At 44.2% G+C, this 12,297-nt stretch overlaps 1 protein-coding gene across 3 annotated transcripts in view; it reads right to left on the minus strand.

Annotated features, from left to right (window-relative positions):
• Positions 1-1,038: 1,038 nt before the first annotated feature.
• Positions 1,039-12,297, minus strand: part of Inpp5f (inositol polyphosphate-5-phosphatase F) — a 78,914-nt gene continuing 67,655 nt past the window's right edge. Inside the window, exons 1-6 of one of the 3 annotated variants that reach the window (XM_032892486.1) lie at positions 8,325-8,360; positions 6,764-6,835; positions 5,636-5,709; positions 5,097-5,225; positions 3,660-3,747; positions 1,039-3,246 (exon numbers count right to left, since the gene is read on the minus strand). In XM_032892486.1, the coding sequence (XP_032748377.1) occupies positions 2,100-3,246; positions 3,660-3,747; positions 5,097-5,225; positions 5,636-5,709; positions 6,764-6,835; positions 8,325-8,341 (1,527 nt within the window). In that variant the 5' untranslated portion in view covers positions 8,342-8,360 and the 3' untranslated portion in view covers positions 1,039-2,099. Of the gene's footprint in view, positions 3,247-3,659; positions 3,748-5,096; positions 5,226-5,635; positions 5,710-6,763; positions 6,836-8,324; positions 8,361-12,297 lie in introns of those variants that run through there. The other 2 variants (XM_032892484.1, XM_032892485.1) reach the window with 2 other exon arrangements.

Consider the following 12,297-nt stretch of genomic DNA (forward strand, 5'->3'; position numbering starts at 1 on the left):
TAACATCGTTTACCAGTGCAGTAAAGGCCATGCAGTTATCAGTTATAGGTAGGTTCTCCTTAGACCAATTCGTTTTGATGTGCGTATTTTCAAATGAACAAAAATTAGTACTTATAATTTGCAAGTTAATGTAGTATAATGGCAATTGTGGCAACAAGAATCTTCAGGAAAGTTAGAGCCTTGTTAACCTCATCTGCCGTGTATATAAAGAGGAATTCAGTTGGGAAGATGAAGGCAATGGCCCCTCAGTTTTTCTTCCTGCTAAAAAAAAGGCTTACATTGATACTGCTAACCAAGGAAACAGGGTCGGCCTCCATAAATCAAGGGATTAACCTAAAAAAAGGAAGTACAAACTACTAGTTGTTAACCATTCGTTTCTGAACCTCAAATCTATTTTTATAAGTTAATGTAAATAATTTTCATACTAGAATTCTAACTGGTTTTCATTTTTATAATTGGTAGGCAAGATCTTCCTTAAACTTTTGAAAATCAAGTGTTCACAGAGACTTTTGAAAGTGCATTTCCTTTGTCCTAGAGCAGAGGTTTTGGTTTACTGTGCCAGACTGTACCAGTGTAAGCTGGGACTTACCCGAGAGAAGCCATCATTTGCTTGGTCTTACAGAAAAGTTCCGTAAACAACCTTGTCCTGTAAATAAACTTCCAATTACCAGTCCCCTGAGCCATTTTTCATGAATTAGAAACACGAGATATCGTCTCCTCAAGCTGAACTGGAAGAGATGGGAATCTTCAGCTTTTTGAGACACCATCTCTCCCTTGCCTACACACACAGAGGTTCACATTTGTAGCTTTGAGTCTGGACCAGATATTAACCCTGACCAGGCATCCAGGTCTCTTTGGAAATAACTATTGCTTTAATTTCTGTTGTCACATTTCTTCATGGGTCATTTACATGTATTATCTTCCCACCTGACCTGACTTAATTCTTAACTACTCTGAAGACCCTAAAGAAAAAAATGGGGGGAGGGGGAGACTGCAGTATTCAGTTTTTAATGTCTGGGATTTAAAATACAGCTTTCATTTTTAAAATAGAAGAATATTTTAATTGAAAGTTCAGAACAAGTGTTTGGTTATAGCAAACTTACCACTTATATGAATTCTTTGAAAGCCACTCTTACTATTAAATGCTATACAAGGAATTCTCATACACTGATGTTTGAATTACAGTGGTACTTTAATAGTCACAAGACTTGACACTTGTAATAAATAACAAAGGCGGAATGCTTATCAGAGTTTTAACAGACATAATGTTAAACTGAGAGTCAGTTAACTGGAGTAAGGCTCTAAGGGACACCAGAGACGTTGATACCTGCTAGAATGTGCCCTACCACTTTCTTACTCTGGGTTACGGAAGAGGTTCTTGGTGGTTAGTTACTGCATAAAACCAGTCTAACCTGTACTTTAGGTATGTTTTCTGTAGTTCTAGAACTTACAAGAGATACTAAATGTCCCCTTGACAGAATTCAAATTACTTTTCTAGAGATCCCTAGAGTCAATAAACATGATCTTATGTTCCTGCAGCAAGTTATTTTATGGTAGGCAAGTCCATATTTAAGAATTTTAGAGAGGAAAAAAATATGGGAGAGATTGGGGTCAAATGAAAATACATTTTCACCATTGTTAATTCTCAACTTCAGAGAATGGTTAAGCCACAAGACTACTTTTTAAAAAAAATTTTTAGATACTAATGCACACTAGAATCACTAAAATCTAAATGCATAATTTCCTTTATAGAAGCAGGATATAGGAATGCACTGAAGAGCAGAGAAATGCTAGCTCCTTAGTGGGTGCCCACACTACATCTGCTTCACAGAGTATCCCAACAGCAACTTGGTTTCTTCCCTGCGCCTTCCTGAGTGACGTGCACAAGCCCTCTAGTGTGTTTGCCGCTCTGGTCCCTAATCCAGGGTGATTGCTTGTGGTCTTGGCTTACACAGCTGGAAATTTGCTAAGGTTCAGACTCCTTGTAAAACAATTGCCGATAAACATAATTAGAACCTGAAATCCCTAAACTCAGCACAGGTGAGAGGTGAAAACTTCATCTTGGACTTTTAAATAAAAGCCCAAGAACTGACTAAAATCTAAATCTGAATTATTCGTGTCTGGCATTGTGTAAACATATTTTTAAGTTCATTTTGTTGAATTTCGTTAACCACTTCGGGTTCTGCTGGACTCTTCTGAACTTTGGCAACTGCCAAGTTTATCCCATGAGTTAGCCCAGCTTGGGTAATATTAGCAACCTGGACCATGGAGCTGCGGATCTTTGCAAAGGGAGAGACTGCTCTGCTGCTGCTCTCTGAAGAAGGAGTTACGCAAAGCCCTGCCTCAAGGTCCAGCAGGCTGGACCCAGAGCCGGGGGTCTTCTGAGACACCGCTGGATGTGCTGGTTCAACTGATAAGAACTGTGGGCCTGTCCCAGAACAAGAGACATTTAACTGAGAGGGCCGAGAAGGCATCTGTTCCACTGATTCTGACTGGGTTTCTTCATTAGAAACAGGGTTAGTCTTGTGATTTCCCTCCTCGCTGTTCTGAGCTACAGCCCTGACCTCCGACAGCGCGTTCATTTTGTTCTGTGCATCCTGCACGAATCTCTGGCAGTAAGCGTCCATGGGCTTTGCAAAGCCAGTCAATGTGTGTATGTTGTCAGCAGAAGGGCTTTTCTTCAGGGGAGACTCCAGGCCTTTTCCAAGCTCACGTCCATGACCAACAGTAGCTTCCGAGGGAGCATGGATGCTAACGTCGGTGCTGCTAGCCGACTGGGACCGGCTGCCTAACCGAGGAGCTGAGGCGATGATGCCACAGCTCGGGAGAAGGTAGTCTGTTGGCCCTGCGCTCTCCAAAGAGTTGGCTAGCTGCTTGTCTTCCTCCGACTTGGAGTTTGTAAGGAGTTCGTCAGAGTGGTATGAGTCATTATCTGAGGACACGTCCCCATCAGACTCCCCCTGGACCTTATTACCCATCACTCCTGGGTTCTCCATGGTCTCAAGACTACTATCTGATTTCCAAAGGTTGACTTTTAAGTTTGGTTTTAGAAAGTTCACTTTCATTTCAGGCTTTGTAAAGTTTCCTAATTTGCGTAGGTTGCCAATGTTCACATTGGATTTGGTCTGCTTTACTTTTTGATTTAGAGATGAAAATTTGCTCATTAAAAAGCTTTTCCCCTGGGCCAGAGAGCCTTGGTTTTGAGATCTGATACCAATGATGTCTTCATGAGGCTTGCTGCTCTTCCTGTCAGTGGAAAAGAAAAAAAGTCAGTTCCTCATGCAATTCAAAATAACCCGGGTCAACAAAACTCCACCATACAAACGGCGGTGGGCGGTGGGCAGTGTTTTCAGTTAGGGATGTAACTGAAACTTTCTAGCAGCTAAGAAAAAAGGAGAAAGAAAAAAGATGGAATTAAAAAGTTTTACTTACATTAAAAATACTATACCTCGATATAGATATATAAGAAGATTTGTATTTTGGGGTTTTTTTTTGTTGTTGTTGTTTTTTGTTTTTGCACCAGGTCTGCACAGTGGTCAGTGTGCAGTCGGTCATGTGATCACAGCATACCTGAACTGGGACTGGTCACATTTCAAAGGCCAGGGCCTCGGGTGGCATCCTGAGAAGCACAAGGCTAATGCATGCTGAGTGACACTGACCTCTCGAGTTTCCTCTCGATTATGGGCACATGCAGCCCCATGGCCTGCTTGGTGATCTGCAGCATCTCCGCAATGCACTGGAGAGTATCTGAAACCCAAGCACAGCTCTCAGCAGCCGCCCCAGACACTCCCACAGCCTGCAGCCAGCCTGGCCACAGACCAAACACTAGTCTATGCCTGCACCTACAGAGAACTTGTTCACATTCTCCACCCTACCGATTCAAAGTGTTCCAGATGGTATTTTTTTAAAGGTAAAGTTTTATGTGCTCTGCCTTCTCACACCTAATGCTAAAAACAGACCATGTACTTCTGCCTTTGCCAGTGCACAGGACAAAAGCAAACAAGCGAACAAGCCTGCAGTTTAAGTTCAGGGTGAAGCTAGAGCAGAACATGAATTCTCTGTGTTACACCACCGAAACCACAAAGAACGCCATCAAGCAGAGTAAGCACTATCTGCTGTGTTTACACATAGCTAAGTGGACCATATCAAATGGCCCCATATTCCAAGAGGGGCTCTGATTGAAATGAGTCACCTGCTCGCAAGAGCTGGTCAGAAATGTCCACTGAAGCTCTGACTTTCTTGGTTTGATTCGTTCCCTAAGGGCAGCTGCACTCGCATCTTCAGTCTGAGGCTCAGAGTACCTGGGCATGAAGCACGGTGTATGAGGCTCAGCTGCACTCGCATCTTCAGTCTGAGGCTCAGAGTACCCGGGCATGAAGCACGGTGTATGAGGCTCAGCTGCATCCTTTGGGAATACTCAGGATGTTGCTGCAGCCTCTCCAGACTTCTTTGCCAATAAAAACAAAGGAGGCACAGCAGAGGTTGGTGTGAGGTAAGGTCATCCTGACACACACGGTGCAGCTGTAGGACCCCTGCTCACTGTGGCTGCAGTGCCTGAAGCACAGCCATGTCCCATGTTTTCTTTGTAGACTTTATTTCTTCAATCTGTTATATCTGTTCCTTCAACCTCTGGGAAGGATTCACTTCCAGGATAAAGTCTGCAACAGGGCTCTGGGACACACACCCCTGCCCCATAGTGGTCTGTAGCAAGACAAGCCTGCTGCAGAAGGGCAAAGGGCAAAGGGCGAGCAGCCACTGCGGCTGCCATCGTGGACCCTTCACAGAGCACGTTAGACGATGATTTAACAGGTGAGTCAAGTGCAAAAGAGCTAATGAACAGCAAGTAACTGGAACTCACAGGGATCTAAGCACTGTGCTAGGCGCTGGGGCAACACTCAGGAAAAAGTAGTAGTAACCGCGGCCTCTGGAGGCAGGTGAGAAACACTTCACAGCCACTCAAATAGCAAGGATCTCAGCTACTCCTTGAGCCGCCTTTCTGGAAATCAGTTGTTCTACAGTGCCCCATGCAATGGACTTGCAATAAACAAAAAGCCATCACAGGATTATCTGTGAATAACTCGGTGTTTTCCTCTCACCTTTCCCGTCTTCTTCAGGACTGCGTGGTACGGCTCTCAGTGTGTGGAAGTAACCACCTGCTTCTTTACACGTGTAGTGCAGCCGCATGCAGGAGAACTTTGGTTTGCCAAAAAGAGTAGGCTCGGGACCTAACACAAATGAGTGTGTTTAAAGTTGTTTTTCACATAACGTCTTCTCTCTTTACTTCCAATACACGTATCACTTAACTGTGAGTATATACTCCATTCATAATTTAAACAAGTTTATAAACTTAAGGCCATTTGTAAAATGTCTTCAGAATGGCATTTGATGCATGCATGTATCCCAACCATAACAGAGCATCCCTGTGTGTGCCCTGTTTTATCATGAACATATGACTTTATGAGGCCATAAAACACTTGTTCACTTGTAACTGTTCTCAAGAGGCACAGGACGAAGGCAACCATGCCCACTGTTAGTCTCTGAAGGGGAGCGGGAACTCCGCCCTCACGGATGGCTCGGAGCACCCCCCTCAGTGGTGCCAACCCCGAAGCACTGTGGTGTGTTAGTTAGCGTTTACCTATTTCTATCTTTTCCAGGTCTTCAAGGCTCCGTCGTTGATACTGGCTTACTTTATCAACTTCATCATCATAACTAGGGGAAGGGAGTACAATGAAGGTTAAAAGCAAGTGTTTGGCTTTGGCTTCAAAGCTGGGGTATAATGTTACAAGCTACCACATGCACTTAAAACAAAATCTTTCTAGCATGCATTCCAGAATGAAGTGAAACATAAAAAATATATAAAATAAGAGGACTATATAAGAGGGCTAGCCCAGCCCTCAGGAGGCAGAGGCATGCAGATCCCTGTGGATTCCAGACCAGCCGAGGGTCTCGGGTGGGGATGGGAGTGGGGGGTGTCGGAGAGAGTAACATAATTTAACAGCTAAAGGGGAATTTACATATAAATGAAAATCAATTACAAGGCAAAAATAATTTCAGTTTTATAAACAAAATGAAAACAAACCTAGTTAAAATGAAAGCAATATACATTGAAATGCTTTAGTTAGGGAATATACAGCAGATGGGTCTGATACCCCAAATCAAGGAAGAAAACTCATGACCTGTGCCAGAGGCATGTGGAATGACAGGAAAACGGCAGCTTAAACCAAGCTGAGAGTAAAGGCTATTTTACTCAGGAAACACGTGTTAAACCTGCATCCGGGATGAACGAGCACTTCAGCTTCGGCAGTAGCACGTATAATTGCCTTTGGAGATGGTGCTAACAAACCACCAAAGTCACATAATTGATCATATGCTTGTAACCAAGGAAACGCTGAAAGTCACATAATCATATGCTTGTAACCATGGCAACACTGACGTGTGCACATGCGCACATACAAGCTGTGCATCTGCAGAGCTGAATCATTCAATGGCAAAAGCTGCAGGGAATTCAGTGTCGAACAATGGGAAAAATACAGTAAGACAAGCCATGATACATGGCCGTCCATGATTAATAAAACAAACTGTAATGCCCAGGTCTTGATAATTCCAAGTAATACTAAAACAGTAATAAATAACCCAAAATTTGAAAGATTATTAAAGGGCTCAATGAAATCTCATATACATGAAGGCAAAAAAATGTTAACAATTCTCAAAAGCAAATGTTTTACAAAAACAAACTAAAAGCTTTAAATCAATGGCAACTTACTAGGCCACATAGTAGGCAGAATTAGAAAGCAGCAGTAGCACGTCCACATCTCTGTGAGCAGCATCAGTGAGGCTGTACAGATATGACACCTGATAAATTATTTTTATTCACATTTTTTGCAAGCATATTCCTACTTACAAGAAAAGATTGCCCGGGGGAACAAATGAAAATGAAATGGTTGTACTTCTGATGTTAAACGTAATAAAAACAATCTATATTCATTTGGGGGTAGCAGAGACTCAAACACCTTCCTCCACCCCCACCGTTAGGAGGGAGCAGATTGAGATAATGACGAGCCGGAGCGGAAGGGAGGTCTGTTCCAGACATGACCAGAAGAGGTCGCAATACTCAAAGGAAAGGGAATAACGTAAAAGGGAAAGGAATGGTGATAGAGAGGTGGCTACTGGGAAGAAGAAAGAAAAACGTGACACCCAGAAGGAAAAATCATATGTTAACTCGCATTTGCCAGTATTCAAAATAGCATACTAGACACTGAGGATATTTTTGCACTACTAGAAAACAGCTATTCTGAAATAGCCTTAGATAAACGAAACTGTTGTGAACATGAAGACAAGCCACACACAGTCTTTCTCACTATAGATTTCCCTTGGCTTTCAAGGAATGAGTAAGCACTGCCTTATGGCCATTTTGTCACATTACCCACCCCACCCCCACACACACACACACTCCACCACCACCATCACGACAGCAGATTAGAATTCAGGTGAACTGCTGAATCATTTTAAACCAAGGGTATAGTAAAATGCACATTCTTGAGATGGTTCTAATAAGAAAATGCCCAAGAATTAAAGGATACAAATAATAAACAAGCAGGCATAATCCAAACTCAAATGGAATTTCAGCCTAATTTCTAATCAGGCATGAATAGCCTTTCCAGCTAAGTTGATAAGCCCCAAATTCTAACTGCTGACCTTTAGATCCCACCACCAGATTTTCCTGCCACAGGATCGCAAACCCATCCACTAGCTCTTACTATTATAAAAGCAGCAGCAAAAACAAACAAATAAAAGACCCAAAAAGGAAATATCAATTATAGATGGAACGTAAACCACTAATTTGCCTGAGAATGAGGTCATTGTTAGATGGCACTACTGAGAACTCTGTTTTTACCAAAACCTTTACTTTGGTTTTCTGCATCAGCACCACCTTGTTGCAGCCTAAATTCAACAGTTTAGTTTGAAATGATTTCCTCAGTTTTCGCCTACACTCTAGACTTCAATGAATGAACGGAAGCACCTAATAAAACACGGACTGATTTTGGCAGCCAGTATCTGAGTGAGAGAAGACCATAAATTCAGAGATGCTGGCGGCATTGCAGAAAATGACGCAGAATGATATGCTAAATGGAATTGAGCTTTACGCATACTTACTGCATTCTGAAAACTGTGGCTTGAGCCGAGCCACGCCACAAAAATTACATCACAACACAATTTTTACACACACACACACACACACACAAATCTAATTACAGTGTCACTTCCATCCTGGCTGCCTATTCTAGAATTAGTATTTACATCAGTCAAAAACATTATGTCCTTATCTAAAAGCATTTGGCATGAAACAAGCGGTCGAATGTTGTCGGCCTTTTTTCCCCTTCTACCCCATTTTTACTGCAGTCTTAGGTGCAGTAAATAATCCCTCCCCGGCCCATACACCCACCCCCACTACCCTTTTAAAAAAGAAAAAGCACATTTGATACGAACAAGAAAAACAAAAAACAAACAAACAAAAAACCCCTATGTATAACCTACCCCCACCCCCTGCATTGCAGCTCCTTACTGCTGCACTAATCATTTTTGTTTTCCCGCCACTGTGGCAAACCTTCCTTCCATACTATAAAAACAAAAATTGCCAAAATGACATGCAGCCCAACCACGGAGACAATGGTCGCATAAAAAGCGCTGTCTTCCGGGGACATTAACATCAAGCTTTGGAAATGGAGTAATTTACAGGAAAAATACAGCCCCACCGGTACTTTAACCATAAGTCCTGCAAAAAGGAGGAAAATCTTAAAAGTCATAGCGAGAACACCATCGGACTTAGGTTCCGCAGCGTTGGCAGCTGGAGCGCGAGGCGCAGGGGGCGGCTGCGGATGGGAGCGCAGCATCTTCGGTCTGCACCGCACTTCGCGCCTGCAGAGAATGGCACTGTGGATTCTGCTCCAGTCACGCCCACTTCTGCTGCAGCAGGCTGCCACTGCACGTGCGCACTGTATCTTGCACATCCTGCGCCCTCCACGGAGAATAAAGACCCCGGCCCGTGGAGCTGGGGATGGGAGGGCTTCTGGCTTACGCCTTTACCACAGCTTGGTGGGCAGACGGTTACCAAGTTGTCGCCTTCGCTGCGTTCCAGTTGTTGCAACACCCTGCGAAGGGAAGATATGGCACAGGGGAGAGTCGGAGCTTCTGTAAGTGCTCAGGGTCCTGTCCACAGCTCTCCTAGGTCCTTTCCAACCTAAGCCCCTTTCTAGGCGCTAAAGTCCGGTTGTTCTGTGGCAACTGAGGTGGCCAAGTGCGCAGACAGGAAAGATACAAAGTTCAGGAGGGCTGCTTCGGTCCTGTGTCTGCCAGAATGGACTGTGAAGCCAGCAGAGTGCTGCGTTGCCGCACTGCGTACCTGCCGCAGCACGATGCCGCGCTAGACAATTCCCGCTGCCGTTTCTGGTCTCCCCTGGCATAAGACTCTGGTAAACTGCTTTCCAGACAGTCTTCCGTTGCCGATACTGCAGTGAATGCGGTAAAATCTGTTACACTGCCGAAACAGTCCTTAGGATAATGCATTACGCAGTATTTTAAAAATATAAACACTACAATAGCATAGAGAATAAAACATCAAATGTTTATGTAAAGACGCCCACTCCTGCATTTGCACAGTCCTGCCTTACTCCCCAGACCCTAGGCCTAGCCGTGATCTTGAAAAAAGCCGATTATGGCTCAAGGACAAAAAGAGGAAAGCACTGGTGTTAGTACCACCAGAAAAGGCATTTGCCATGCAAGACTGAGACCTTCTTTCACACAGGCACAGTTAAGGGTATGGACACGCTCACGCTGCATGGACACACGTATGCGACGCACAGACACACACACACTAATAATAATAACAATAACAATAATAATAACAATGCATTGTTGGTGGAGTCACTGAGTAACAAACACCCTAGGGAAATCAGACTGGTCTCAAAATCAGACCTGCCTGCCTGCCTCTGCTTCTTGATGCTGGGGCTAAAGAGTATGCAAGCACATCTGGCCTAAATACATTTATTTTTTCCAAAACAAAAGCTACTGAACTAAACTGGGTGGTGGAGGCACACACCTTTAATCCAGTACTGGGGAAAGCCTCAAAGAAAGCAGTTTCTAACAACAGTAAGTGGGGGGGAGGAGGCTGGAAAATGGCCGAACACCTCAACCACATATGTAACGCAGCCTGTCAACCTAGCAGAGAGCCTTCTGGGGCCTGAGTGGAAAGTATCAAGACTTGGCAGCCCTGGGTGTCACAGAGGAGCAGACCATGTATCTGTTCCAAAAGTCTGCAGCCCTGATCCTCTGTTCCACAGCCACCTTGGGAGCAGCAACAGTGTTCTTTCAGACATCCCTTTTGCACTACGGAGAATGCAGCTCCCAATGTGCTTCTATCGACCAGAGGCAAAATCGGTACTAAAAAGCTGACAAGCACACCCAGTCTGGCTTAATGTCCCAGAGGAAAAAGAGAGTAACAGTAGGGACTCTGGCCAGTGAAACAGCAAACACATACTCCCATAACAATTTTTGGTGACTGACCATCCAAGGAAGAATTGGACAGCGTTATTATCAGGAAAAGAAGTGAATCTAATAAAGAACTAGAGAAGAGCCAGGAGCCGTAACCCAAGGCCCATGCCTGAGGATGACCTAAGGGATGAGAAGAAGTATATTTATGCCTGGTGACGGGTCAGGAAAATGAAGGTGAAACAACAGAAGCCTAGTATGGATCTTTAAGCAGCCAGGGATTAAAGGCATGTACCACCACCCCTGGCTGTAGCATGCTATCACTAATAAGTATTCTTTATGAAGGCCCCCAGTCACAGTGTGCAGAAGACAGTCACTGGCTCCCTATTATCAGAACACCAAATTTTACTGCTATTACAAAGTAGGGAGTGAGCGAGGCATGACAGAGAAGGTCTGTAATCCCAGCACGTGGGCGGCAGAGGCATAAGGATCTCTGTTAGAGGCCAGCCTGGTCTACACAGAGAATCCCAGGACAGCCAGGGCTACATAGTGAGACCCTGTCTCAAAAAAAGAAAAGGAGGATAGGGGAGGGGAAGGGAGGCAGAGAAAGAAAAGAAAAGAGAAAAAAAGGTGTGGGAATAGAGAATTGTTAGGTCGTGCTAGTGGCACACAGGAAGAGAAGCAATTGTGTTCCTCCAAGTGTTTGGTAGCTGAGAATTCAAGATCGCCAACCATTCCCTTTGAAGCTGAGGACAACTGAGCTTCTGAAGCTCCTGCCTCCCTCCATCTTCCACATACTGGAAGCCTAAGGTGCAAGTGACAGAACCCAGGGCTCCATGTGTATGAACTGGACCCCACTCCAGACTATGGGGGCTTCTTAAAGACCTACTACGAGACTCACCGCTTGCTCCAACACTAATTCCACAAACCCGGTCATCAGTATTTCCGGGAATCTTTGTAGGAGGTTTTAATGACTCTCCAAAAAGCACTTACCCTAATTTTGAGGCATTCAATATCAGCTCTTAACCACTTCAAATTCCGTTTAAGATTTGGTTTTATTGTGTGTGTTTTGCCTGCCTGTGTGTCTGTCTGTGCAGCAGCATGTGGGGAAAATGCTGTCATACCATATTTAACAAATGAGGCCTGGCGGTGTGCAGGTGACCGTGTAGATCCTCTTGAATCCTTCTCCTGTACATCTGGCTGACTGTACTGAGGCACACATGTGAAATCACCAACAGGTACAAGGATGCTTTTTATTTTATTGGTATAAAGAGGTCCCATGCTGGGGTTGGGGATTTAGCTCAGTGATAGAGCGCTTGCCTAGCAAGCGCAAGGCCCTGGGTTCGGTCCTCGGCTCCAGAAAAAAAAAAAAAAAAAAAAAAGAGGTCCCATGCTTTCATAGAATAACTAGGCCAACTCACACTTGAAAATTTAGAAACAAAAACACCTTGTTTTGAATGTTCTTCAAAACACGGATGCAGCAGAGCCATCTGAATGCTGTTTTGTTTCACTTTTGAGACCAGACTCCTCTGCAGCCCAGGCTGACCTCAAGCCCAACCAATCCTCCTGCCTCAGCCTCTAAAGTGCTGGGATAACAAGTGTGAGTTACCATTCCAGGCATGACTTTTTTTAAATCAAATATCATATTGAAGTTTCTTTTTCATGGCTGACATGCTTGTTCAGACCCCTTAACTACATACCCGGTATGCGTTTGCCTTGTGCTGAACCGGCCATGCTTGATGCAATAGAGCCCGCACGTTACGGACAACAGCAGTGTTAATGGGACAGCTTATCGACCCAGAACGTGAAGCA

This window comes from Rattus rattus, chromosome 2 (genome assembly GCF_011064425.1).
Source record: "Rattus rattus isolate New Zealand chromosome 2, Rrattus_CSIRO_v1, whole genome shotgun sequence".
Taxonomy (NCBI): Eukaryota; Metazoa; Chordata; class Mammalia; order Rodentia; family Muridae; genus Rattus; species Rattus rattus.